General features: G+C 56.7%; 10 protein-coding genes across 10 annotated transcripts; 5 read left to right on the plus strand and 5 right to left on the minus strand.

Moving 5' to 3' along the window:
* The first annotated feature begins 638 nt into the window (after positions 1 to 638).
* On the plus strand, positions 639 to 1,886 carry QBC33DRAFT_553065 (uncharacterized protein). Its single transcript, XM_060429363.1, has 4 exons — positions 639 to 1,109; positions 1,192 to 1,294; positions 1,358 to 1,484; positions 1,543 to 1,886. Exons 1-4 carry the CDS (start codon positions 902 to 904, stop codon positions 1,612 to 1,614), a joined length of 510 nt encoding a protein of 169 aa, XP_060278179.1. The 5' UTR covers positions 639 to 901; the 3' UTR covers positions 1,615 to 1,886.
* On the plus strand, positions 1,766 to 2,995 carry QBC33DRAFT_502058 (uncharacterized protein; the record flags this gene model as incomplete). Its single annotated transcript, XM_060425712.1, has 5 exons — positions 1,766 to 2,251; positions 2,305 to 2,415; positions 2,476 to 2,500; positions 2,562 to 2,693; positions 2,767 to 2,995. Coding segments are annotated over 5 exons (833 nt in total), but the record flags the coding sequence as incomplete, so codon positions are not given.
* A 298-nt stretch (positions 2,996 to 3,293) lies between these two features.
* On the plus strand, positions 3,294 to 4,121 carry QBC33DRAFT_519954 (60S ribosomal protein L33-A; the record flags this gene model as incomplete). Its single annotated transcript, XM_060426321.1, has 7 exons — positions 3,294 to 3,318; positions 3,388 to 3,397; positions 3,509 to 3,619; positions 3,708 to 3,760; positions 3,830 to 3,849; positions 3,934 to 3,961; positions 4,024 to 4,121. The coding sequence occupies 7 exons, from the start codon at positions 3,294 to 3,296 to the stop codon at positions 4,119 to 4,121; spliced, it is 345 nt and encodes a 114-aa protein (XP_060278181.1).
* Positions 4,122 to 6,582: 2,461 nt separating this feature from the next.
* On the minus strand, positions 6,583 to 8,291 carry QBC33DRAFT_602354 (uncharacterized protein). Its single transcript, XM_060432151.1, has 3 exons — positions 7,801 to 8,291; positions 7,192 to 7,729; positions 6,583 to 7,133 (listed from the first exon to the last, which is right to left on the minus strand). Exons 1-3 carry the CDS (start codon positions 8,280 to 8,282, stop codon positions 6,651 to 6,653), a joined length of 1,503 nt encoding a protein of 500 aa, XP_060278182.1. The 5' UTR covers positions 8,283 to 8,291; the 3' UTR covers positions 6,583 to 6,650.
* A 1,455-nt stretch (positions 8,292 to 9,746) lies between these two features.
* Positions 9,747 to 11,583, plus strand: QBC33DRAFT_553076 (Lactonase, 7-bladed beta-propeller-domain-containing protein). Its single transcript, XM_060429364.1, has 2 exons — positions 9,747 to 10,511; positions 10,570 to 11,583. Exons 1-2 carry the CDS (start codon positions 10,132 to 10,134, stop codon positions 11,378 to 11,380), a joined length of 1,191 nt encoding a protein of 396 aa, XP_060278183.1. The 5' UTR covers positions 9,747 to 10,131; the 3' UTR covers positions 11,381 to 11,583.
* On the minus strand, positions 11,551 to 12,386 carry QBC33DRAFT_502067 (uncharacterized protein; the record flags this gene model as incomplete). The annotated part of the gene is made up of 2 exons (XM_060425713.1): positions 11,551 to 12,143; positions 12,186 to 12,386. The coding sequence occupies 2 exons, from the start codon at positions 12,384 to 12,386 to the stop codon at positions 11,889 to 11,891; spliced, it is 456 nt and encodes a 151-aa protein (XP_060278184.1). The 3' UTR covers positions 11,551 to 11,888.
* A 786-nt stretch (positions 12,387 to 13,172) lies between these two features.
* On the minus strand, positions 13,173 to 14,474 carry QBC33DRAFT_296716 (uncharacterized protein). Its single transcript, XM_060423378.1, has 2 exons — positions 13,961 to 14,474; positions 13,173 to 13,891 (listed from the first exon to the last, which is right to left on the minus strand). The coding sequence occupies exons 1-2, from the start codon at positions 14,044 to 14,046 to the stop codon at positions 13,345 to 13,347; spliced, it is 633 nt and encodes a 210-aa protein (XP_060278185.1). The 5' UTR covers positions 14,047 to 14,474; the 3' UTR covers positions 13,173 to 13,344.
* A 233-nt stretch (positions 14,475 to 14,707) lies between these two features.
* QBC33DRAFT_553082 (uncharacterized protein) lies at positions 14,708 to 16,913 on the minus strand. Its single transcript, XM_060429365.1, has 3 exons — positions 15,691 to 16,913; positions 14,950 to 15,654; positions 14,708 to 14,894 (listed from the first exon to the last, which is right to left on the minus strand). Exons 1-2 carry the CDS (start codon positions 16,720 to 16,722, stop codon positions 15,088 to 15,090), a joined length of 1,599 nt encoding a protein of 532 aa, XP_060278186.1. The 5' UTR covers positions 16,723 to 16,913; the 3' UTR covers positions 14,708 to 14,894; positions 14,950 to 15,087.
* A 983-nt stretch (positions 16,914 to 17,896) lies between these two features.
* QBC33DRAFT_553085 (DUF1766-domain-containing protein) lies at positions 17,897 to 19,546 on the minus strand. The gene has a single exon (XM_060429366.1). The coding sequence runs from the start codon at positions 19,391 to 19,393 to the stop codon at positions 18,014 to 18,016; it is 1,380 nt and encodes a 459-aa protein (XP_060278187.1). The 5' UTR covers positions 19,394 to 19,546; the 3' UTR covers positions 17,897 to 18,013.
* A 1,650-nt stretch (positions 19,547 to 21,196) lies between these two features.
* QBC33DRAFT_602364 (amino-acid permease) lies at positions 21,197 to 23,795 on the plus strand (the record flags this gene model as incomplete). The annotated part of the gene is made up of 10 exons (XM_060432152.1): positions 21,197 to 21,514; positions 21,574 to 21,609; positions 21,677 to 21,726; positions 21,797 to 21,838; positions 21,895 to 22,027; positions 22,089 to 22,097; positions 22,158 to 22,576; positions 22,639 to 22,934; positions 22,992 to 23,048; positions 23,115 to 23,795. The coding sequence occupies 10 exons, from the start codon at positions 21,197 to 21,199 to the stop codon at positions 23,387 to 23,389; spliced, it is 1,635 nt and encodes a 544-aa protein (XP_060278188.1). The 3' UTR covers positions 23,390 to 23,795.
* Between the last annotated feature and the right edge of the window lie 472 nt (positions 23,796 to 24,267).

Below are 24,267 nucleotides of genomic sequence, written 5' to 3' on the forward strand. Positions count from 1 at the left end.
AGGTCATCACGCCAAGAGAGCCTCTTCTTGAAGCTGATTATGGTGTGCACTTGCAAGCGGGGAGCAGCCTGATTGACGCGCTGATTCACATGGAATCGTCTCTGCTGGGGACAGTTCTCTGGAATAGCTGTAATTATATCCACCCTATGACCTCGGTTTGCATTTGGTTACGAAGCAGGACAGTCAAGCTGACTGACTGACTGGCTGGCTGGTGTTAGGTGAGTGTCTTGCCGCAACAGCCGATCTCAACCTCTTCCCCGGGTATTATGGAGAGATCCATAGGACATAGCAGACAGAAAAAAGCCTCTCATTATATCATTACGTCGAACCCCTGAGAAACATTCACGGCAGTGCGTGCCATTCCGGATAACTTGGCACAGCACAGGGTTGGCGGTTCGTTCCTAAGCTATTAAACGACCCCAAGAGCCGTACCTTTGCCGACTTATATTGCCGTACCGAAGGTGTGCTCGCTTTGATCGTCATTCCTCATATCTCGCTGCCATCCCATTGGCACAGGGGGCCCGTCTTGATTTCACCCTATATATCGTATTCGCCCTCATTGTTTTCTTTCTTTGGCCCCTGCGTCCGCTGCCATGCAAAACAGCCTGAAACTCGCACCCCCCCCCCCCCCCCCCCCCCAAAACACCACGGGGGATGGAGAAACGACAATCTAAATACTTCGCTTGCATCTGCCATTCTCTTGGTCAGTGGATATGAACCCTGATCCCATACCGGGATGCTACTCTAGCTTAGCAATATCGGGCAATTTTCATGGGGGGGAAGGGGGGTTCGTCTTCCGGGCTTCCCCAGGAAAGCCCCCGGTGCTTGGGTTGGGTTGCCAGGGAATGAATATTATATAGAAGTCCCGAGCCAGGCAGCTGGAGGCGATGTATTGGCACAGATGACTACCCGTCGCTTTTTTTGGCCAGGATTCGTTCACGCGCTAATCATGGCCCCCTGCTACCGCTACTCGTGGCTCTGCCTCGGCCTCTTTGCCTTGCGCGCCAGCGCCGACTGTTCCGTGACGGGGCTGGACTATACGAATGGAGGGTCGTATCTGATCGATGCTTCGTCGAACCAGCAGTTTGCGTTCACGTCGCTTTTCCAAGGTTAGCGTTGTGCGGATCCTTGATGATGCCGGCGGGGGAGGGGGCGCTCAGGGGCCACTGGCTGACTGTTCGGTATTAAAAGACTGCGATGAGGATTCCATCCAACCCATCCTGATCGCTCCCGATGGCAGCGAGTATACCTGCTCCACCATCGACAGTGGGTCAGGCGAGCAACGGTCAACATGGTATGGCTCCATGTCCCCGTAACTGTAGCTGGAGTATGGGCCGCTGATATGGTACCGCCTCAGTCCCGTAAGCCTCAGCAGCATGGCGTCGGGGGAGTGGACGATCATCATCCAAGCCGACAACGTCGACCTGGCGGTGCAGCGGTCGTTCAGCCTCAACTCCGGCGTCCCGGAGAGGACTGTCATAACGGTGGGTTTATGCCGAGGCAGCAACGGTTCCTCTGTTCTCTGGCTGATAACGTTTCCAGGTGACCCCTACCGTTGTGGTGGGCGTAACGACCACCCCACGGGGAAGAAGTAATACCCCCTCGTTTGCTTGACTTCGTTTCACCCCTGTACCCCTGAACCCCTGAACCATCCACAACGGAACCCCAACCCCACGAGAACCAAGCAAAGTCCATACTGACCCCCCCCATCAAGCCATCGAAACGACCATCACCAAAGTCCAAACCGTAATCGAGGTGGGCCAAGTCCAAACAGCGCACTGCAACGACGGCGCGGGCAGCGCCGAGACGGTGACGCAGTACTTCCGCCAGGAGCCGACGACGGTGTACACGACGGTGCGGCGCGTGACGACCGTCGCCGAGGTGACGAGCCAGGGCGTCACGACCGTCGAGGTCGACGCGACGTGCCACTGGCCCGCGGGAGGCCCGCCTGCCCAGCAGACCGACTCGCAGCCGCCGCAGCCGTCCGAGTCTAGGCCGGATGGGTGTGACACGTGTAGGCCGACGTTTAGGAATGGGGGTTGGGGCTGGGGGGCCAGGGGTGGTGGTGGTGGTGGTGGGAATGGTGGTGGTCGCGGTGGAGGTGGAGGAGGCCGTGGCGGCGGCGGAGGAGGTCGTGGCGGCGGAGGTGGTGGAGGACGGGGAGGCGGCGGTGGAGGACGGGGTGGTGGTGGTGGAGGACGTGGTGGTGGAGGACGGGGTGGTGGAGGACGGGGTGGTGGACGAGGGGGTGGTACGTCTCCCACCCTTTTCTCACGCGAAGAAACCAACTGACGTGATTATCAGCCGAAGTCGAAAAACGAGCCGTTGTCGTCGTCACCAGCACGGTTTACGACACGCATACCGTCACCAGCACTTCCGTCGTCACTGCCAAGGCTACAACTACTGTCGAGACATGTACGTACATCCCCAGACACACTGCTCGTTGGTTGCTCTCTCTAACAAGGTGAACAACAGCCTATGTCAGCGTCCTAAAGACCATGTAAGTGATATGTGCCTGACCAAGCTTGCCCTTGATGTTGCTGCTGACCTGGCATGTCTAGTACTGCGCCAGCCCAGACAGTGTGCGATGCGGACCCGGGTGATGCCATAACGGTTGTTTCTCTATTGCCACAGGAGACCGAGACCGATGTGTCTTATATCACGGTCCAGACTGTGGTTACCCAGTGGGTTGGGTAAGTGTCTTCCAAACCCCGACCGCCTTTGATGCGCCTGTCGGAGCAAGCTGCTAATCTGTTGAACGTCTAGTCAAACCCAGTATACCACCCATACCGACTACAATGTTGCGAGTGCCTGTTCGCGGGGAGGTGGCTGGTACGGAGCTTGAAATCTAGCCATCCGTTCTGTCGGGGGATCCTGTCTGTAGCATAGTATTTCTAGATAATCCACATTAATCTAGTCGACCCCTGGACTCCTTCGTGCAGCTATTCATCACGTGTTAAGGAGTGGGATGGTTGATGGTAGGATTTGTGCACGGGCCATAGCGGACCAATAGCCAAAAGTCTCGGACCTAGCTGAAAGCGGTAAAACAAAATACTGCAGGCAGAATCATGAAGCCTAATAATAAGGCGGTGAGGTGAGGCTTGTCGGGTGAATAGGGCAGGCTCCTCCGCATGGCACCAGCCACAAAAGCCCCACGTGCCAAACCACACCTCAACCACCCACCTAGGGCTTGTGGCTTCCACAAAATTTTACATCAATTATCACCTGCGCTGCGACCAACACAATTCCCCTTCCGCCTCCCAACATCGGTAAACGAACAAAACATCGTCAAGATGCCTACCGAAGCTGGTCACAGACGTAAGTATCATGCGCCTTGCTCAATTCTCACTGCTGCCGCGCCACTTGCTAATTTTTCCTTTCCTGCAGTCTACGTAAAGTTAGTAAACCCCTCCGGCCGCGAAGCAAGCGGATCTCACGACGCCGCCCACGAAACACCGACCCGAACCACGATCGAATGCATGTGCGAAGATGGATAGATGGCTAACAGGACTATCGCGAGCAGGGCCCGGCACCTGGGCTACCAGCGGAGTCGGCACGCGACTAACCCGAAGACGAGCCTGGTCAAGATCGAGGGCGTCGACGACGTCGAGGCTGCCAAGTACGTGTCTGCCTCCTTGTGGCCCCATGGATCCGTCCAGAAACTGGCCGTGGCTTCTTGCAGGAGATTTGTTGACTCGTCGGTACAGCTTCTACTTGGGCAAGAAGGTCGCATTTGTCTACAAGGCACAGAAGGAGATTCGTACGTTGGAACCCATTTTGTCTCCTTTTGCGTCCCGTTGGATTGTTGCTAACTCTCATCGTTGAATAGGAGGATCTAAGATACGCGTTGTAAGTTGCTCGGGAGGTCCTGAATCGAATTTGGCGACCTCCATGTCTGGTTCCGACATTCATTCTAACCCGTGATTTTTGCAGATTTGGGGCAAGGTCGCTCGAGTTCACGGTAATTACTTATTCTCTACTTCCGAACTATTCGTTCTCATTGCTGATATAACCTCTCTCCAGGCAACTCAGGCGCCGTCCGGGCTCGTTTCACTCACCCTCTCCCATCCAAGTCCTTCGGGGCTTCCCTCCGGGTCATGCTCTTCCCCTCATCGATATAGCGAGATGGTGCGCTGGGCTTCCGTCAAGCCGAGGGGTTCGATGGAACGAGATGTGATGTGACGGCTGGGATGCTTTGGAGTATGGCTAGTGGGGGTTGCATGCAGTCGATAGACTCAGCCGATGTGCGAGCTCGACACAAAATGGAGGTACAATAACTCACTCGTCCTTTTGGCAAAGAGAGATGGCAACTATTCCGTGGTGTATCTCGGCCTGATTATCCATATTTTTTGCGTTCGGCGTGGCCGTCTACTACACGAGCAGGACTAGGACACTTGCTCAAATACCTACCTACCGTCGTCACTGACCTGAGAATGCCGGGTGATAACAATGAAGTGCGTCGGCACCAATTGCGCCCCCATCCTCATCCCCTGTCAAGTCACCCTCGGCATCTATCCTGCTCGCCTTGGTAATGTGACGTGGAGCGATGACAACTGACTGCGACTGCGACTGCGACTGCACCGATGGCACCCCAATTCTCGTCCGGATCAGCAATATCTGCCCGTTCTGGCTGGATATCAACCGCTCCTCCGCCGAATCGTTTCCACTCGCTTCCTCGAAGTCCTCCCTCCTTTCATTTATCTCTACATCTACCCTCTCACCGTCTGCCAAGTCGTCCAAATCAGCTATTTGTCCTCGCGCTGATTGGACATCGGCCACCGCGTCAGAGTCTAACCCATCGCCTCCCTCAACACACGCCTTCATTTCATCTACCTCCTACGTGTTCCCTCTCCTCGCCTACCTCTCCGTCCTACCTTTTCCAAGATCGTAGGTTGGCCACCTGACGTACGGCCAGGACCTCGCCAACCTCCTATTCCAGAATCGACGTGAAGCCTCGCGAGAAGGACCGACCAAGAGACTGCGTGCCCGGGTCGTTTCATGAATGCTCCGAGCTGACCGAGTGACTTGCAGTCATCTTGCATTTCCACAACAACCCAGAATTCTTCGCCACATTTATTGTGGAATGACGAGTTGAGGTAGACTCGAATGCCCTTTCGAAGAAGACTCGACTTTTCGGTGCTTACCTAGGTAAGACCTACTACTGCGCTAAATCAACCCAGGGGCGGCGGATCCTTCACGTTAAGGACGTTTGTCTGGTAGGCAGAACGAGTCTAGCTCGCGAGCAAATGCCTTGGGTCCTGGTCGAGTCCAAGACGGAGGTGGATGGTAAGTACTTCCCATAACTGTGTAGTATCCACAGACGCCGGGCAGCTTTGGAAGTCTAGAGGGCTCATTTCGGATAGGGCAGCATAGAATATCACGAGTCTCCAGGTCGGAAAAAAAGGGCAAAGCTCTTTCCCACGAAGGAATGAGTGGATGTTCGCACTCTAAAGCCCTAGAAGACCATGAAATCTAAAGTAGATCAAGGCCTTGGAAACTTTCGTTCGAACATCGTATCTTTGAGGACAAAGACCCAACTCTGTACGGTCCAGTTTGGCCAAATGTAATCTCTTGATACAACTTTGTCCACTAATATTCAGACTTCTCATTTTCAACGACAGTTTTACAAGTAAGGAAATCTCTTTCCGTCAGTGTGATCTCTATTGCAGGGGTTTGGTATGTTCGTACCATAAAACTTAAAGGATTTGAAGCCATCCATACTACCCATAGACGCAACGAGATAGTTTAGGTAATTGTCAACATAGGCTTTCGGTGGGTATCTGGGGATTTGATATGAAAGTCCCGAAGACTCAGCTTAATGTGGATCATTGCTGCGTTATTTTAACTCTCTCTTCCTCTCCACTGTCCCAGCCTTTCTATCTTCCGTCTCCATCGTCATTATCGGGTGCTAGTATATACTGTAATTCGAAATGCTGAGCGCGGTGCCTGATGATCCTATGGTGAGCTACGTCCCGCTAGATACCGCGCCACATGCAGGCTTCATTTTCAAGGGGCACTTAAAATCATTGAGCTGTGACACCTAAGTTTATGTTTTATCACAGTCAATGAGACAAATTACTCGAGTGTGTTTGTCCCCTCGTTCATTACTTCTATGCTCGTATGGTCTGTCTCTCATAAGACCGTCGAGCGTGCAACGCCATCAGTCATGACTTGACCATGCGGTGGGTGGTATTCCCCCCTCGAGGATTGAATTATCCTAATCCATCGAGTAACAGATTTACCGGGCTCCTGACAAAAGAAGACGTTGAGCTCGGACTCACCGAAGATCGGTACCGTGCTTCTACGCAGCGACCTTGACATAATTACAACCCTCCCATTCTTAAGATGCCTTTTCCATTTTGGCTCAAACCGAGAGGCTCAGCACGCAATGCCTGCGCAGCAGGCTGTTCAACTGATCTTGAACCGGCAACTTGTGCCTGGTCAAGGAAATGAATACGGGAATGACGAGCGCCTGGTGGCTCTGCTTCGCGACCATGAATTATAAATATTGACTTATTATTGCTCTGCATTGCGTTACGTACGCGACAAGCCGGTCTCTATCCATGTCCCTTGCCATGCAAACCCCGTACCTGCTGCCTCCCCGCAATTTCGCCATTCCCATTCCCATTTCCATGTCGTGTCGTGTGTTTCTAATCATCAAGAATCGTAGATTTAGCTGGAGTGATACCCTGCGGGTAGTGGAACAAATCATCGGGATCGACCTCGGCCTTGATGGCCTGCAGCCTGGGGAGGTGGGCGCCCCAGTATCTCGCCTGGGCGGTCTCCTGGGTCATGACGCTGTCCGGGTAGTTGATGTACTGGCCAAACTGGCCCATGCCGGCGGTGATGTTGGACACAAAGTTCTGCATGCAGCTGAAGCCGTCGGCCGGGTAGCTGCCCCCGTCGACGGGGTCGTAGAACGAGTACATGAACAGGTAGTCGCGGTGCGCGTACGACGTCGAGTCTACGCCCGGCGCCGTCACCGCCGACGTGTTGCCGCCGTGGATGTCGAGCTGGAAGTACCAGTCGCGCTTGTTGGACTTTGCGTAGCTGAACCAGTACGTCGTCAGGGCCTCGACCTGCTTGTCGCTCAGCTCGCGCGTGTACAGGCTGGACGAGTAGAATGTCTCGTGCTGGGACGTGGGCTTGTCAGTGTCGCTCCCAGGGGCAAGCAGGGGGTTGGGAACTTACGGAGTCGTACGGATGCCCCTGATCGAGAGGCATTCCGTTGCCAAAGTGCTTCAACTGGTCCATCCAACCGCCCTGCTGCTGCAACTGGAGTTTCGCCCCCGTCTTGTCCAGCAACGGCTGCAGTACCGCCTGCATATTTTCGTTGTCGCCCCAGTACAAGCCTTCCAAGTTGACGAAGTGGCCCGTGACAAAGACGCGCATATTCAGCTCGGCAGGCATGCTATTCAGCGCAAAGTCCTGCACGGCCTTGAGGCCGTCCGCCGCCACCGACTGGTTCTTCCACGGGACCGAGGCGACGAACAAGGTCACCGTTTCGGGGGCCTCGAAGGTCTTGAAGCGGAACGAAGTGACGATCCCCACCGAGCTGCCGGCCCCGCGGATCGCCCAGAACAGGTCCGGGTGCTCCGTCTCCGAGACGTCGACCACGGTCGAGTTGGCGAGCACCACGGTCGCGCCCACCATCCAGTCAAGGGCCAGGCCCTTGGTGTGCGAGCTCATGCCGAAGCCGCCGTGGAGCGCGTGGCCCGCGACGCCGACGCTGTTTGGGTCCGGTTAGAAACCAACTTTTCCAAATTTCTAAAACGAGAAAAACACTGGCTTGGAGCTTACCCCGGACATGTCCCATGGCTAATACCCCTCTTCCCCTGATCATACAGCTCGGCCGCCACATGCCCCAGCCTCGCGCCGGCCTGCACATCCGCGACGCCCGACGCGGCGTCCAAGACCACGGCGTTGAGCCTGTCGAGCTCGACGACGAGGTGGCCGTCCTCGCCGCCGAGGCCGAACGAGGCGTAGCTGTGGCCGCCGCACTTTGCGCTGGTCTTGACGCCCAGGGCGCGCCCGCACGCCACGGCGTCGCGGACGTGGTCGGCGGTGGCCGGCACGGCGATCGCGGCGGGCGTGTAGCTGAGCCGCAGGTTGAAGGGCGCCGCGTCCTGCGCCCAGTCGTCGGTGCCGGGGATGTCGGTCGGGACGCCCGCCGCGGCGAGGCAGTCGGCTAGGGCGTCGTCGCGTCGGTCTAGGGGTGAGCCGGTGGCGCGCGAGGGGCTGAGGGCTAGACCCAGGAGGGCCGCGGCTAGTGTGGCTTGCATGGTTTGGGGTGGGGGTTGGGTGTGTGACTGGGGCCCCGGGAGGTGAGATCTGGAGTCTGGGGAAGCTCTCGGGAGAGAATCTGGGGAGAGAATCTGGGGATCTGGGGATCTGGGGAATCCCGTCCCAAAGTTATAATTATTACTCCACAAGATGCTCAAGCTCGGCGGCGCGTCCTCTACACTTCGCCGAGGTATTCACGATAGCGACAGTGATGGTTCTCGTGGCCTCCCGGGGTGGCCCGATTCTCCGGAGGTCAGCCCATACTTAAATTCCCCCGTGTGCGTATGTGTGCGGGAAGTGAGCTGCTGGCCTGTCTCCATGGGGTCATGGTAAGCTTTGCCATTAATTAGTCGCCCTATCATCGACTGGGTGGACGGCAGAGTCCGGGAATTGGGCATTGTGCTGGGACAAGGGGGACGAAGAGCCCGGCCCAGAACACTGCTCCTCTGGCTTGTAAGCTTGCCTCGGGAGGTTGAGCCGAAGAGAAACAAGATAATTGTTTATTTGAGCGGTATTGTCCGACATCAGATGGCGGCATCCCGTGGGATGTCAGGGGGAGGTCACGTTCCCGCAGCCGTGGCGCCACCGATAGCTGAGGCTTCTTGGATTCGGTCTATACACTAATTACAGGCTATATCAGGCCCGTAAATGACGTCTCGAGCTTCTTCGGGTTTCCGACTTTCTGTCGCCCTGGTGCCAAGCATGATCGCCTCAAACGAACCGAACAAGCGAATGCAGTCTCATGTGAGATCGATGCGGCTACTGAGAGCCTCTCATAGAGTGCTTCGATACACCGACTAATGCGTTATTGCGCCGGAGCAGGGAAACCTCGCCGACGCATCTACCGACAACGCTACTTGGCTTCCACGCCGCTCGCTATATGCCGTGTTCTGGCCGTGCAGGACTCTGGGATTTATTATGATAGATGATATGGACGGTGTCTCCGCGGAATACGATAAGTACCCGATTTAACGTTGACCTTGGCACAACGTATTATCCGGGGCCGGCGCATGAACGTCGGTCGAATTGGACACGCCCCGTGAGAATCGTGGACTCATTCGTGAACGCCGATAATACCGCAAAGTCTGTCTGCTATATCGCTGCTTCGCACGATTTCCCGGAACGCCGGCAACATTGGATCGTTTGTTTAGTGTCGGGCCCTCGACTTCTCCAATTCAGAGTCTGGAGTTGCATTCTTGCTGGATTTTGCTGACGGCCCGACTGAAGCATTAGCTTGGATCTGCTTGCCTTGTTTCTGTTTTCCAAGTCGAATAATTCACCAATCAATCACCTCAGTGAAGATCCTTTTCGGACAACAGGAACGGGGGATTTATTTTGGTTTAATCTTTATCTTAGGTTTGGCCCGTTTCAACTTGTGGGGGGCCGTTGCGACACCTATAGTGCTCCTTTAATATGGCGGTCGGGATAAAAGGAGGGCAGATGGTAACCCAACATTTAGCCATGGGGCTCATCCCCCCTTGTCCCCTGTACACCAGCACTGCTGCTGGAGCAGTCGCATCCTGGCACCGTCGCAGCGGATCTGCGTTCCGCAGCACACGTTTTCCTCTTTCAGGTCGATCGGAACCTCCACGCATCGGATGGTGCCGCGCCTCTTCTGATGCCTCCACTGACCCAGAGGATACAATCTCGGAGGACAAACTGCGGAGGGCCTGATTGGCCGCCCTCCTCCGATCCCGAGCTATTATTCCCTCCTCCCTCCACACCATAATGATGCCATATTGCTGCTGCTCAGCCCAGCAGCAAGGCTTGCTTTTCCGGCAATAACAACGTCAAGCCACGAACCGAACCCGGGACACCACCAGCTAGAGCGAGTGTGTTCCCAAAACCATGGCGTCAATCAGGCTATCGTTATCGGCCTTCCTGTGCGCCCTGCCCTCGGCCCTCGGGGCGAACCTTCTGGTCTCGCACTACAGCGGCAACCTGTACTCGCTGTCGCTGACGACCAGCGGGGAGACGGGGACGCTGGCCATCAAGCAGACGCTCAAGGCCGGGGGTTTGTGGCCCAGCTGGTTGACCCTCGACTCGGAGTCGGGCTCCCTTTACGTCACTGACGAGAGCTCATGGGGAAGTCCGATTCTGAGTCAGCTGTCGGTGGCGGATGATGGCACAATCTCCCCAGTGGCCACGGCGAGGGTGAGCGGAGGTGATCTTCACAGCACCCTGTACGGGGGTAGTGATGGCAAAGGCTTCATCGCCGGGGCTGAATAGTAAATCATCAATGCCAAAGAGATCGACCCCTTCCCGAAGCTAACAAGATGCCCCCAGTGACCCGTCCTCGATCAGCACCTGGAAGCTCCCTCTATCCGCCAGCAGCCAGCCAACACAGAAGCTCACCTTCACCATGAGCGGCCCGGGCCCCGTGCCCTCCCGGCAGAACAAGCCGCACCCGCACTCGGTGTTCCCGGACCCGACGGGCAAGTTCCTCCTGAGCGCCGACCTCGGCGCCGACCTGATCCGCGTCTTCAGCATCGACGCCGCCACTGGCGAGCTGACAAGCTGCGCCAACGTCGCGACGGGGCCCGGCGACGGCCCGCGGCACGGCGCCTGGTGGGTGCCGGGTGCCGGGTCGACCGGCGGCACGACGATGCTGTACGTCGCCAACGAGCTGGCCAACTCGGTCACCGTGTGGACGGTCGGCTACCCCGCCGGCGGCAACTGCTTGGAGCTGAAGAAGACGCAGTCGCTGTCGACGTACCCGGCCGGGCAGGCGGCGCCGCGCGACTCCAAGGCGGCCGAGGTGCGCGTCGCGGGGAACTCGCTGTACGCGGCCAACCGCAACGACCGGTCCTTCGGGCCGACGACAGACTCGGTCGCGACGTACGCCATCGACCCGGCCACGGGTGCCGTTGCGTTTGTGGAGGCGACGAGCGCGTACACATTCTTCCCGCGGACGTTTGAGATCAACAGGGCGGGGGATATGGTCGCCTTTGGGGGACAGACGTCGTCTACCGTTGCTGTTGTGGCGAGGAACACTACCACTGGCCGGTTGGGGCCGCTGATTGCTCAACTCCAGGTTGGGACTCCTGGGACGGTGAATAACGAGGATGGGCTGAGCCATGTAATTTGGCATGAGTAGATGGCTATTGTTGGGGGTATTGTATGTATGTGCAATACAATACAATACATACATGCGAGACGGGGATAAACGGGGATGAGGTGAAGCGTCTATCCAGGTAGTCTGTACATAACCGCCGCGGTATATAAGAATGGTGCGAGGCGGTATATTGACCGGAACCGGCAAATTTTGACTGTATAAGCCCTCTCATAACAAAAAGCTGGAAGAGATCCCAGTGCTTGTGCGAGACTTTGACCTTCTATGTTTAACGACACATGCCTCGGGACGCAGTGGCGTAAGAGCAATAATATGATCTGGCTACCTTGACGATGATAATGCGTGGCCCTTGCTCTCTTCTAAATTGCTCTTGCAAACCCTGCTGACTGGTATGATCGACTTGATATCTTAAGTCGAGGTAAAAAGCCAACAACCATACCCAAACTCCCATGCTTGCCGCCCGATGACCGACGTCCATATCCGCTATGCAACCCAAACTCCAGACCCAAAAGAATCGTTAGACACCTCATCATCAAATAGAGTTGAACCCAACAATCCCATCCGCCAGCAGCGTCTCCTCAGCCAACCCCCGCTCGCCGAGCATCGAAACCCGCCGCCCGATGATGCCATCTCCCCCAACCATCAATGACACCGGCCTATCCAGGGCCACCTCCAGGGTATCCGCCCGCAGCCACCGCGCCGGTAGACGGAACTGTCGAAACAGCCCGCTATCACAAACGGACTTTGTCAAATCCCCAGTCGAGCTGTTTCCCCCCATGTTAGCTTCCTGTACTCACAAACGCAGTGGGTGCAGGAAACCATATAGAACTGACTGTATCGAGACCAGGATCTGCGAGTCCGCGTCCAGGCCGTCGTCCTCGGGCGTGAACCTGACGTGGGTGGCCACCGTGCTGTCGGGCTCGGACGGGTCGAGGAAGATGAGGTTGCCCAGGGGGCCGCTGGTGGCACGGGAGAAGAGGTCGACGCGGGCGCCGATACGGGGGGTTGTCGAGGTGTCGTGGCCGCACATTGTTGGGGGGTTTGCTGATGCTTTTTGGGTTGAGGGCGGATTGGGGATGAGTTTATATGTAATTAGTTGTCGACGTAGATATTGGGGCAGTCGGGTGACGGGGAGATGGTAATTCTGGCACACTTTAAGTAGAGAGTCGTGGTGGCCGTCAAGGTACCTAGGTATATACCTACAAGACTAAAAGCCTAGAATGCGTGTTTGACTCGGTCACAGAGTGTAGTCTTGTCATGTTTCAGCCCATGCTCAGGAAGTGGCGAGGTCGAATTAATGGCCATGTGCAGCCAATCAGACGGCGAGAATCTAGCGCAAAATACCTCTTTGGGCAATTGAGCACATTTGAGTTGAATCGCTCGACTTCTGCTAGCCCGAAACATGACTTTTGTCCTATAATCCGACTCCACTATCGCAAGCGTCATCTGACCACCATGGTCGATATCAACGAGGCCCTCGAGTCGCCCGTTTAAGGCTACGATTCTGGCACTTACACTTTGGGCGAACTTACCGCTTTGAGTGGGATCTTGCTCGAGTGATTTGCGGTGCTGGGATGAATCAAAAGTGAGGCTATAAAGTGAGCCATGGCGTAGGGAAAAGTGAGAAAAGAATCGTAGATGCATCGTTGGAATTGACGGGATGGTTGTGATGAATTAAGCGTTGAACCAACTACGAACTGTCGACAGATGAGGAACTAGAAGAGCGAAGTGATCCAGATACCGCTCATAATATAGAGATTAATTCAAACTGAGCAAATCCAGATCGACGAGCAGAACAGTAATAACCATCAACCTCCGTTTTCATCAAGCGGAAACATCAAGCGGAAATCTGCGCTGGATGACGACTTCCGGTGGCCACCAGAAGTTGGGCCAATGGCATGGATGGGTGAAGAGAAAATGTGCGTGCCCCTGGGAATGTGGTATCTCGAGAAGAGTGGGATGAAACATGCACCCGCTATCTCGCCAGCTTATGTGTCCAGCCGCCCTACAAACGCAGCGTAAGCCCTCGCCAGTGGCCCATTCATGTCCATGTTGTACGCAATCCCGTTGAAGGTGTGGCCCGCCTGTAAGAAACTGGAACCCATTTCCAATTGCGTGGACGTGGGACCGGCTCGGCGAATCAGGGAGGATCCCGTGGTGCCCCTATTGATAGCTCTCGGACCGTCTCGTCTGCTATTTCCAGCCCACTGGGTCGGGCTACCCGCGGATGTCATGCCGTGGCTACAAAGGAGGGTCAAACTTGATCTGCACGCTACGCCCTGCCCAGATGTAAACCTGCAGACAAACCGCAAACACCTGCCGATCGTGATGGTTATGGCCTCCTGCTTCCCAGGCCGCGTGTAGTCAACTGACGACTCATTCGTCCATCGTCGCGCAATTCCCGGGTACTGGCGACCGAAACAAGCATCCGTCCGTGTTACGAAGGGTCGTATGCATGATATCGGGGAGAGGAGCTCAACCCGCGCTCCGTCCGAGGATGCCAGCTGCGTTTGCCCTCCTTCTTTGTGAAACCGTCGGGAACATGCAGGTCAGCCGCTGCAGGAACCGGGGAGGGTGGGCGAGAAACGAAGATGCGATACGAACAGAGTTCCCTTTTTTTTCAACCCTGGGCCGGGACTTGTCCCCCAAAGAGATCCTAGAGATCCTTCCCGGAGCCCCATACCATCCATTCCGTCTGTTGCCGAGTCCCGATATGGGCTGTTCTAGTCAAGCAGTCATGGATGTTATGCCGTTTGAGCCAGACGGTCCTGATAAGATAGCCCAAGTGAGGGAATGGCCCGGAAACCGGAAACCCATGGCCCGTGGTGCGATGCCCGCAATCTGGTTCGTGTTACTGGAGCACAGCTTCTTCGAAGGTGCGTACAGGGGTCAGGCATGGACTCTGCCTGGCAGTACACAGTATCCTCGATGCTTGCAAGCCGGGCGGGTGGCCTGATGGAGGGGCAGTCCAACTACTACTATCTCTCCCATGTGATCGAGACGATTACGGCCCACTGTGGCTTGTGCTGAATCAATTATCAACCGAGACACGAGAAAGGCCGCAGGGTCCGGTGTAGATGTTGTCTAACGAGGGGCGCCGACGATCTCTCAAGTATCCGCGATGGGTGTGCAGCCTTCTTATCGGAGGCAAATTAGAGAAGGGGAGCTGCGATGGGTTGAGGTCCTGAAGTAATTACAGCTCGGCAAGGTGCAGAAAGCCCGGCCAGATCGCCATTCATATACTCGACAAATGGATTCCTGCAGAGGTAGCAACGTACAGAAACAGGAGCCACTGCCAAAAGACCGTAAGCTGTAGGACTACTGCTACATCGAGGAGGCGAAGAGGCGAAGAGGCGAAAGGGTATAAGTAATAAGGGCCACACGGAGTTGTGCCCAGTTTCCAGCCCAGTAGCCTCACACATTCCCAACCCTCAAGCACTTTTGTGTGTTTCCGTGACTCTCGGAGGACCATACACTCGTTCAGGACCTCCAATCTCCCGGAGAACATGTACGGAACCACTCGTTTGGCTCTTCTGAGCTTGGGGTATGCGCCAACCGATGATCTGTGTGCCCTCTGCCCACGCTAACATTGCCAAAAGCTCTGCCCTTACTTTCGCTTTGCCCAACAACCTCAACGCTCGCCAGAGTCATGGTCACACAAAGACCGTCACTGTCACAGCATGCGGAGAACACTGCATCTCTCCTCCGGCCACGATTTCCACTGTGACAATCTACACTGGACATTCCGAAAGACCGCCCCTATCTTCATCGCCACTCGGGACTATCGATCTGCCATCTGATACTTCGACGGAACCAACTCTGTCTTTCGTTTCCAGCACCTTGCCTTTGTCCGAGCCATCCGGGGTGCCATCCACGACCGGCACCAATGGAACAGGGTACTGGTCAACGACCGCGTCAGAAACGCCCACGTCTGCCCCCCAGCCTGCCTCTTCCAGCGCCAGCTCGGTAGAGAGCTCTGGAACCACCGGGATTGATATCACGGCATCTAGCTCGGCTCTTCCCGGAAGCACCACTACGACTTCCTCCCCAGGCACCGGTATCGCGGAGATATCAAGCTCCGCCTCTGACGCACCTACTTCGTCCCCAGAGCAGCAGCAAAGTAGCTGGTTCTCTGAGACCTTTACTGCGGCTCCTTTGTCTGCCACATCGAGTGGGAATGCGACGGGTGCCCCGAGCGCCAGCAGCAATGGCCCAGACAGCACTTCGTCATCGATCTCGTCTGGTTGGGCAACCTCCAGCGCTGAGCCCATCTCATCCAGTGCAGCCTCCAGCGCAGCCTCCAGTGCAGCCTCCAGTGCAGCCTCCAGCGCAGCCTCCAGTGCAGCCTCCAGCGCTGAGCCAATCTCGGAACCATCAACCTCGACAGGGGCAGGGTCGGACACATCGACGGAGGAACCTGTATCTTCCACCGATACGGAAACCTCCAGCTCAGGGGCGGCTGAGACAACGAGAACCACCGCACCCACTGTCCCACCAGGACTACAGAGCACGGATTCACTTCCGACCCCGTTGAAGTCGAAGAGATGTGCCACAAGGTCCAGGACCAAGCCAACCGCGCCGGAGAGCAGCACATCCGCAAACGGGAACACCACATCCGAAGGCACGGCGCCCAGTTCAACCGCCGGAGCTGAGCCAACCTCGTGGGGATCGGCGCCAAGTTCGTGGTTTAGCTCCGAGGCACTCTCGTCCACCAGTCTCGGCTCCTCGGGACCCTCGGAAACGGTGTCGGAGTCCGCCATTCCGGACTCCACTGGTTCGGCGACCGAAACCGGCAGCCCCGAGTCTTCCAGCGCAGAACCCATATCGTCTGAGCCGAGTTCCACGGAGCCCCTTCCTTCGTCTTCATCCTCCCCGAGCACGACCGATGGCACTGGCCCAAGCTCCTCCGGGCCCGGGCCCAGCACCCTCGGCAGCACGGGCCCATACACGCCGAGCCTGTCGTACACCACAACAGGGTGGTGGTCCACCGAGCCCAACCCCATCTCGACTGCGGAACCAAGCACCAGCGTAGAGGCCCCAACCTCTAGCGCCCCCGAGTCCTCCACCCCCGCCGACCAATCGTCCGCAGCGTCCTCCGCGGAACCCGTGACAGGCACCCCAGCACCGTCAAGCACCGGCCCGGGCGCCTCCCCGACATTTGGCAACTCGACCGCGGCCCCCAGCTCCTCCTCCTCCTCGTCTTGGACCACCCACCACCCCGCGAACCGTACCTCCTCGCGCGCGCGGCACACCCCGCAGCCGCCCGACGAGCCGTCCATCGTCTGGGGGACGCCGCCCCACACCCCCGAGGCGGCGGCGACGACGACGACGGAGATCACCGTCACGAGGACGAGCTCCGAGATCATCACGCTCCACCCGACGACGACGGCGAGCAACTCCGTCCCCGCCTCCTCAGCCGCGCCTTCGAACAGCCTGTCGGGATCAGCCGGCCCGTCCGGCGTAACCTCGGCTTCCGCGGGTTCGACCTCCAGCACCGACGCCGAGACGTCGTCGGCGGCGGCGGCGGCTGAGACCAGCAGCAGCAGCAGCAGCAGCAGTGACGCGCAGACGACAGCCGAGTCCTCGACCAGCAGCTGGGAGGCGACCACCGCCGCGTCGTCCTCCTCCGCCGGCGCGGGAACAACCGACCAGCCGGAGCCCACAACCGCGACCTCGACCTCGGCCTCCGCATCGTCTTCGTCATCGGCAGCCCCTTCCCCGGGAGGCTACACCTACCAAGCACGGCAGCAGCAGCAGTCGCGGGCGCGCTTCGTCGTCAATGGCACCGACACCGCCGACACCGGGACCGGGATCGGCAGCGCGCCTTCTACGCTGGTGACGGCGCCTGCTTGGGGTGGAGGGAGTGGGAGTGGGAGTGGGAATCGGACTTCCGGCTCCGGGGCGACGGCGAGGGAGACGGGGCGTGGTGGGGCGGCGGGTGGGCATCGGTATGGTGGTGGGGGGCGGCATCGGGGTGGGGGTCGAAAGGGGTGGTGGTGGTGAGGGTTGGAATTTGATGGGGGTGGGGGGAGGGGAGGAGAGGAGGAACAAAGTTAGACGGATGTGTGTGAGTGTGTGACGTGCGATGTGTGACGTGCGATGTGTGACATGTGATGATGAAGGGGGGCCTTGCTTCTACTCTTCTCGACACTCCTTGACCGGCGCTGCTTCTTTTCCCCCCTTTCCCTTTTGGGGTTTCTCCCTTTTTCTCTCCTTTTCACCCCTGTGATTCTTTTGTCTTAATTACTTACTGACATGACTTACCTACCCTGACAAAATGATGCCCACGACGACATTCTCTCAAGACATGGTGGATCAATTTGTATGGGCATGTAATACAGCTAGGACTGGTTAAAAATAGATCTTGATGTTCTGGTATTTTATGCTTTTGAGCTGTCTATGACGACATTGATGAGCAAGAAATGACCGACGATATCAAAACCTTTGGTCAAAGGCAGTTGGACAGGCAGTTTACTTCAGTAGCTGATATTTACTGTTGTTCATGTAGATTGCAAACCTAGAAACGCCGTCGAACCGACGTCAACTGCTACGCCTTACGTACCTTTTGCCTTGCCCCCATGCATGCTATACCGTAGACCCTAATGCTATGACCCCCCATCTTCCTTTCCTCATCAAGTCGTATGCCAAACCAACTACCTAGCCCATCCCCTCATCCCACGCAACCCACCTCCTCACCACCTCATCCACGTCGGCGACAGCCTTCCTCGTAGCCTCCACCTCGAACCACTCGCGGTGCTCCCTCCCGCACGCGGCGCAGGCGCCCCGGTCGGCGACCCGGAGCCCCCGCCCTGCCAGCTCGAGGTGGACGAGCCGCTCGACGCGGTGACTGTGCGGCACCTTGCGCGGCGTCACCCCGGTCCCCGTCCCCGCTGCCGCCGCCGGGCTACCGCCCGAGGGTATGTAGGGGTAGTAGCGGATCAGCGAGAGGTTGTGGCCGCACTGGCGCGTCCACTCGTTGAGCCGCCGCTGCACGTTGGTCGCCCGCCCGATCTTGAGGAGCACCACCTTCTTCTTGCCTGACGCCGCCGCGCCGGGGCCGCGGCTGGCGCTGGGAGAGGATGCGAAGGATGCGAGTACGTCGCTCGGGCGCCGCTGGCCGGGCGGGCGCTTCGTCGGCGTCGTCGGGGCGGGCGGCGTGAGGAGCGAGCGGGCTGCCTCGGCGGGGGGCGTGGACGGTTGCGATTCCGGTGTCAGCCAGAATATGTACATGTAGCCCGGCTCGTCGATATGGGAGAAGGGCTTCGCGAGCTCTGCCATGAGAAGCGATGCTGTCTGCGGGGAGGCCGTGGGAGGGATGAGGGCGAGGTACGCTGCGGTCTGGGAAGAGGTGGAGGCCGTCGAGGAGAGGCGCGGGCTTCGCCCGGCGGGTAGCGGCGCCGAGTGACTTGGCCGTGGGCGGTATGGGGATGGTGAGGGGGTGAGATGCTGCTGCTGGCTCGACGCCTTCCTGCCATTGCCGTAGGTCGGTGTTACAGGAGCTGACGAGGGAGGCTGCAGGGGACGCGGCGCTGGGCGTGGTGGTGGTGAGACCTCCTCGATGGGGACCCGGAAGCAGCAGCAGAACTCGACTGTCTTCGTCGCCTTCGGCCGGGCCATCTTAACGGGGCGCTGCTTCTGCTTTTCGCCATGGCTTCCACTCGGACGTCCAGAGTGCCGTTGTTTCGGTGGTTTCTTTCCCTGAGCCTGTGCTACCAGCCCCAGACGGTCTGCCAAAGTGTCTAGGCTCGTCCTCTCTTCAACGATGGGGCTTCCGGACACCTTTGGACCTGGGCTAGACCGCGACGACAGGCTTGCCTGCTCCTTGTGCTGCCAACAGTACAGCCGCTCGTCCTGAGGATCGTCGACTCGGAGCTCACTAGCTTTGGATCGCGGGGGCGGAGTTGATGCTGCGACCGAGGCCGCGATGGGTCTTCTACATGGTCGGCCGCTGGAAGTAATTCCCCTGCATGTCGTTGACGGGTTCTTGGAATCAGACCGGCTGATCAAGGACTCGGGGGTGTTCGCAAAGAAGGGCATCTCCTCTCCGCTTCAGTCCGCGAACTGCTGAGCGGGAAATGGTCAAATGGTCAGTGTCTTCGTTGTCTAGAGTTAGCACATTCTACGTAGCAGAGGAATGGCAAAGGCGCCAAACGGCGGCCAGAGCCAGTGAATCCAAGCCTCCATTTTGTCCACATTGGCTCGAAATTGTATGGCTGTGATGTGTCGAGAAATCGAGGGGGCTGGAGTTGTGGCTGGTTGGGAGTCAATCGCCGGATTGAGGGGGTTAGGTCGCGTGACGTTGCACGTGTGACCGACCATCTTTTGGTCTTTCCATTTCCTCTTCTCATTTGGTAAAACACTCCAATCGCGGCTCCCGCTCTCAGGAAGGAAGAAGCTTCCAGGAAGCGCTGTCTTGCGGACAGTATTTTGATATTTGCAAGTGTAGCTCTAGAGAGTCATTGTCGTCATTGCCATCAGCCGTCGTTGGGGGGTAACTGGGACGGATACGACAGAGCTGCTTGGATGTGAATTCATTCCCCCACATAATTACATTACACGCTTGCTTCGATAGGCAGGTCAGGTGGTTACCCATGCAATGCAATGTGTCGACCGACGTCTGATTCAGTTACAAAATAGAATATTGACCGTTTCAGCACTATATCAACCAAACCACATTGTGACGAATATCAATGGCCTGGGCTGATAGGTTGTTGTGCAACAGTCAATGCTGCTGGGTCTCGAATCTCCATACGCATACTGCGTAGTACAGGTACCTAGTGCAAGCTCAGTTTCTTTCTGGCATAGTGCAAAATAGGCTTCGTCGATCCATAGTATGGTGCGTATAAAGTTCTGCCGATCTTATTGGTTCCGTCTCCCGGCTGGGCATCAGCAAGAAATGCATCCTATTGGCTGCAATCCCTGAAAAATATCTTCTGGTTGGAGATGGTGTGGAAACGGTGTGGACCCCCACACCCAGCTCGAATGGCGTCATCTCAGGGCAACCGAATGCCATCTTCCCAGCAATTCGTTGGCTACGTCCGGGTGGCTGGCTTGGCCTTACTTGGCCTGCCGCCGGAGTCACCGACTTCCCACGACGTCACCAAGGGGGGCGGTCTCGTCTTCGCCTGAGCAAAAGCTTGTTCGCCCACACGCCGTTTTATCTGGTCATTCATTGGACGTTGCGGTGGTGTCCAAGAGTTGCCTCAATGCTTGACTGTAGCCATCTTGCAGGGTATCTCGATTTGTGGCTTGCTGGGTGGTGATGGCGCCGCCAAACTCTTATACGTAAGTAATAGAAACCTACCTAAGTACCTATTGGTGAGTGGGTAGCTCGGCCTCCGGCAAGAACGGCGGCCGCGATCCTTGACGCTGGGACACACTGGCTTTCCGAAAGCAGAAGCGCGCTGCGTGGGATCGGGCGAACTAACTCCTGAGCCCCGTCCGTGGGGAAGGCGGTGGCGTATATGGATGGATGTGGTAGGAACGACATACGCATGTCGCATACGCACCACCGCGGTAGGCCCGTCGACTGAGGGAAGGTTTGTTCCTTTTTCCTCCACATCTATACATGGATTAGCAAACAAGATTGGCCAAGGGGATTGTTCGTTCAGCCCGGGGCCAAGGTCTCTCTTCAAAAAGGTGGGTTGCAGTACCCCGTCCGCCTTACGGGACCTGCTTATGTTTTCCTGGTTTTCTCCATCTGATTCCCACTTTCCAATCTCCGTCTTGCATACTAGGTTTCCTTCCATCTCTTCGGGATCGACACTTACCCCCCTTCTTACCCTTCTTGCAACCTTCTCCTGAGCGAGACATTTCCTATCTTATACTCGTATCGCGATCATGGGCTTTGACGACTCCCCCCCAGACCTTCTTCGGTCGGCAGACAATAAGACCGCCGACTCCAGCGACCATGAGGGTGAGACGCAAAGGGGCCACACGGGCCATGCGGGCCACACCGTGGTTGCTGCACCCCGAGGCTGGTCGGCCTGGTTCGGCGGCCCGAATGTCACCGTGGGACCCCGCATCGGGCCCGTACTCGACAGCATCTCGCTCGGGGGGCTGTCGGACAGCGACGAGAGTAGTAGTGCCATCCTCGACAAGCAGATTGCCCTCGAGAGCGGTGCCGCCATCCAGTACCGAACTTGTAGCTGGCAGAAGGTATGCATTGTCGTCCACTTTCGGAACAGTTGATTGCTAACCAGCCGCATTCTGTTTAGACTGCTGGCCTGCTGTTCTCTGAATATATCTGTCTTGTAAGCCGACATTGACCTCCATCCTCTGTCCGCATTGGTCGCACACCGCTAACGGTGATAATGCCAGGCTATTATGAGCTTCCCGTGGTCTTACAGCGTGTTGGGTCTGGTACCAGGGTATGCTGCGAGTCCGCTCGACAAGGCAACATCTCTTCACCCCAACGCTCAATATTGACCAATTGTGCAGCTTGATCCTGACCGTCTTCGTTGCTGGCGTTGTCCTATACACGTAAGTCGTTCCTGGTTTTGCATGTATCCGTTATCCCTCGCTGATTTGTATCACAGCTCCCTTGTCCTTTGGGAGTTCTGTCTTCGTCACCCCGAAGTTCGCGATGTTTGCGACATTGGCCAGATGCTCCTCTTCAACAAGAGGTGGGCTTGGTGGGCCACGGCGGTCATGTTCCTTCTCAACAATACAGTAAGTCTTTCTCTCGCCCGTTGCCTGCCACGGTGTCGCTCGATGCTAACCGTGAGAATAGTTCATTCAGGTTGGTCTCCAGTTCGCCATGCGAAGACGGTTCATCTGGAGCTGACAAGAATCTTGACAGGCTCTCCACGTCCTCGTCGGCGCCAAGTATCTCAACACCATGACTGCTTCCGACAACGTCGCATGCCGTACTGTTACCTTCAGTATTGTTGTTACTATTATTTGCTGGGTCTGCTCCCTCCCTCGAACGTTTAACATGCTCTCGAAGCTCGGCACAGCATCGGCCTTCTTCACCTTTTTATCCGTTCTTCTTGCTGCTATCTTTGCCGGTGTGCAGTCTCACCCAGCCGGCTATGACCCTCGAGACAGTTATACGACCCCTTCGGGAGAGCCTGCTGTTGGAGGGGAACCAATTGTGACGGCCTTTCCGGTTGCCGGTACTACATTTGTGGCTGCGCTCAATGCGTTCCTCAACATCAGCTATACTTTCATTGGCCAGATTACTCTCCCCAGTTTTATTGCCGAGATGAAAGATCCGAGGTGAGTACTTGCACGATCTTGACCTTCAGGGCGGGCGTGATCAGACCTGACGCTTTGACTAGGGACTTCCCCAAGGCTCTCTGGGCATGCACTATTGCCGAGATCATTGTGTTCAGCATTGTCGGTGCTGTCGTCTATGCCTACACCGGAAACCAATACATGACGGCTCCGGCCTTCGGATCCCTCGAGAACATATACAAGAAGGTGTCCTTCTCGTTCATGATCCCGACTCTGATCTTCCTGGGAGTTCTGTATGCTTCCGTTTCAGCCCGTTTTATCTTCTTCCGCATCTTCCAGAACTCTCGGCACAAGAACGAGCATACGTTTGTCGGATGGGCCACATGGTCTGGGATTCTCCGTAAGTCGCGAGCCGTCTGATCCACCAACGTTGTTCATGCCGCTAATAGTTGCCCAGTCTGCACTTGGATCATGGCCTTCATCATCGCTGAAGTGATCCCATTCTTCTCATCCCGTAAGCAGCTTTCCCCCCTCAGCTCTCTCATATCGCCCTGGCATGTGACTAACTGTGACACTGCAGTTCTCTCCCTCATGTCCTCCCTCTTCGACAGCTTCTTCGGCTTCATCTTCTGGGGTATCGCTTACTTCCGCATGCGAAAGGTGGATGGCAGTCTTGCCTTGCTCAAAGAGCATAGTGTCGTTGGCTATACGATGGCTGCCATCAACGCCATTGTCATTATCATCGGTTTCTTCTTCCTCACCGTCGGCACATACGCCAGCGTGCAAAGCATTATTGATGAATTCGAGTCCGGACTTGTGGGCAGTGTCTTCACCTGCGCCACCAATGGTCTATGAGTGCTGGGCTGGGAAAGGGCAAAATATCCGGCTTATTCCTTCTCCTCGGAGTTTTCTTCTTCTTGTTTTTGCATGCCATCATGTCGAAGATTACAATATCCTGACACGGGAGATTGGATGGGGCAGGGCAGTGCGGAAGGCACATTCTTCTTTCCTATTTTTTCTTCTTCTTCTTTGTTTTCCTCCTTGGTCCTACCATCCAGCCTACATCGTCTGCCGCTGGTTAGCAACACCTGCGAGGGATGAGTGTGTGCGTGGATAGTGGGAAGGACTAGGACGATCGGACCTCTCGAGCTGATACCCGCGGAATGGCAACCTATGGTTTTGGGATACTTTGGGTGCGTGGAGCTGCTAGGGGTGGGCCACCTGTGGCCTGCCTGCCTACCTGGAAGAGCAAATACCTCATTTGGCGATATGCCACCCACACCATCTAGATACGTTCACTGGAACGTAACCTAGGCCGCGGCAACCTCTCCACTACTAGGCCGACAACCTACTAACCCCCCCCCCCTTATCGATCGGCTTGCTTACTGCCCGCCTGGGCGTAAGGTCAGATACAGGCGGTAAGTCGGACATGGACAGGGATTTGGCAGATATTCGTAGATTCACTCCGAGCCATCGACTCGGAATTCCAGGTAAGCGTGGGCACTTTTGCGTCCCCGTTCCCCCGATAGACAGTTGCCCCCTTTCTCACCCCCAGTTCATTCACCCTTCCAGCCCTCGAACTAGTGACAGGGCACTGCTCTTCGCCAGGGACTATCATCTTCAGTTTGGCTAAACAGTCCAGTCTCACCACGTCACCTACGCGGGACCAACGGTTCATCATGACCCTCCATAAGCGTATGGCCTTCTGGGACGTGATCCAGCCATGGCGTGGC

The sequence above is a fragment of the Phialemonium atrogriseum genome, assembly GCF_030411735.1.
Source record: "Phialemonium atrogriseum strain 8032-3 unplaced genomic scaffold QBC33scaffold_49, whole genome shotgun sequence".
NCBI lineage: Eukaryota > Fungi > Ascomycota > Sordariomycetes > Cephalothecales > Cephalothecaceae > Phialemonium > Phialemonium atrogriseum.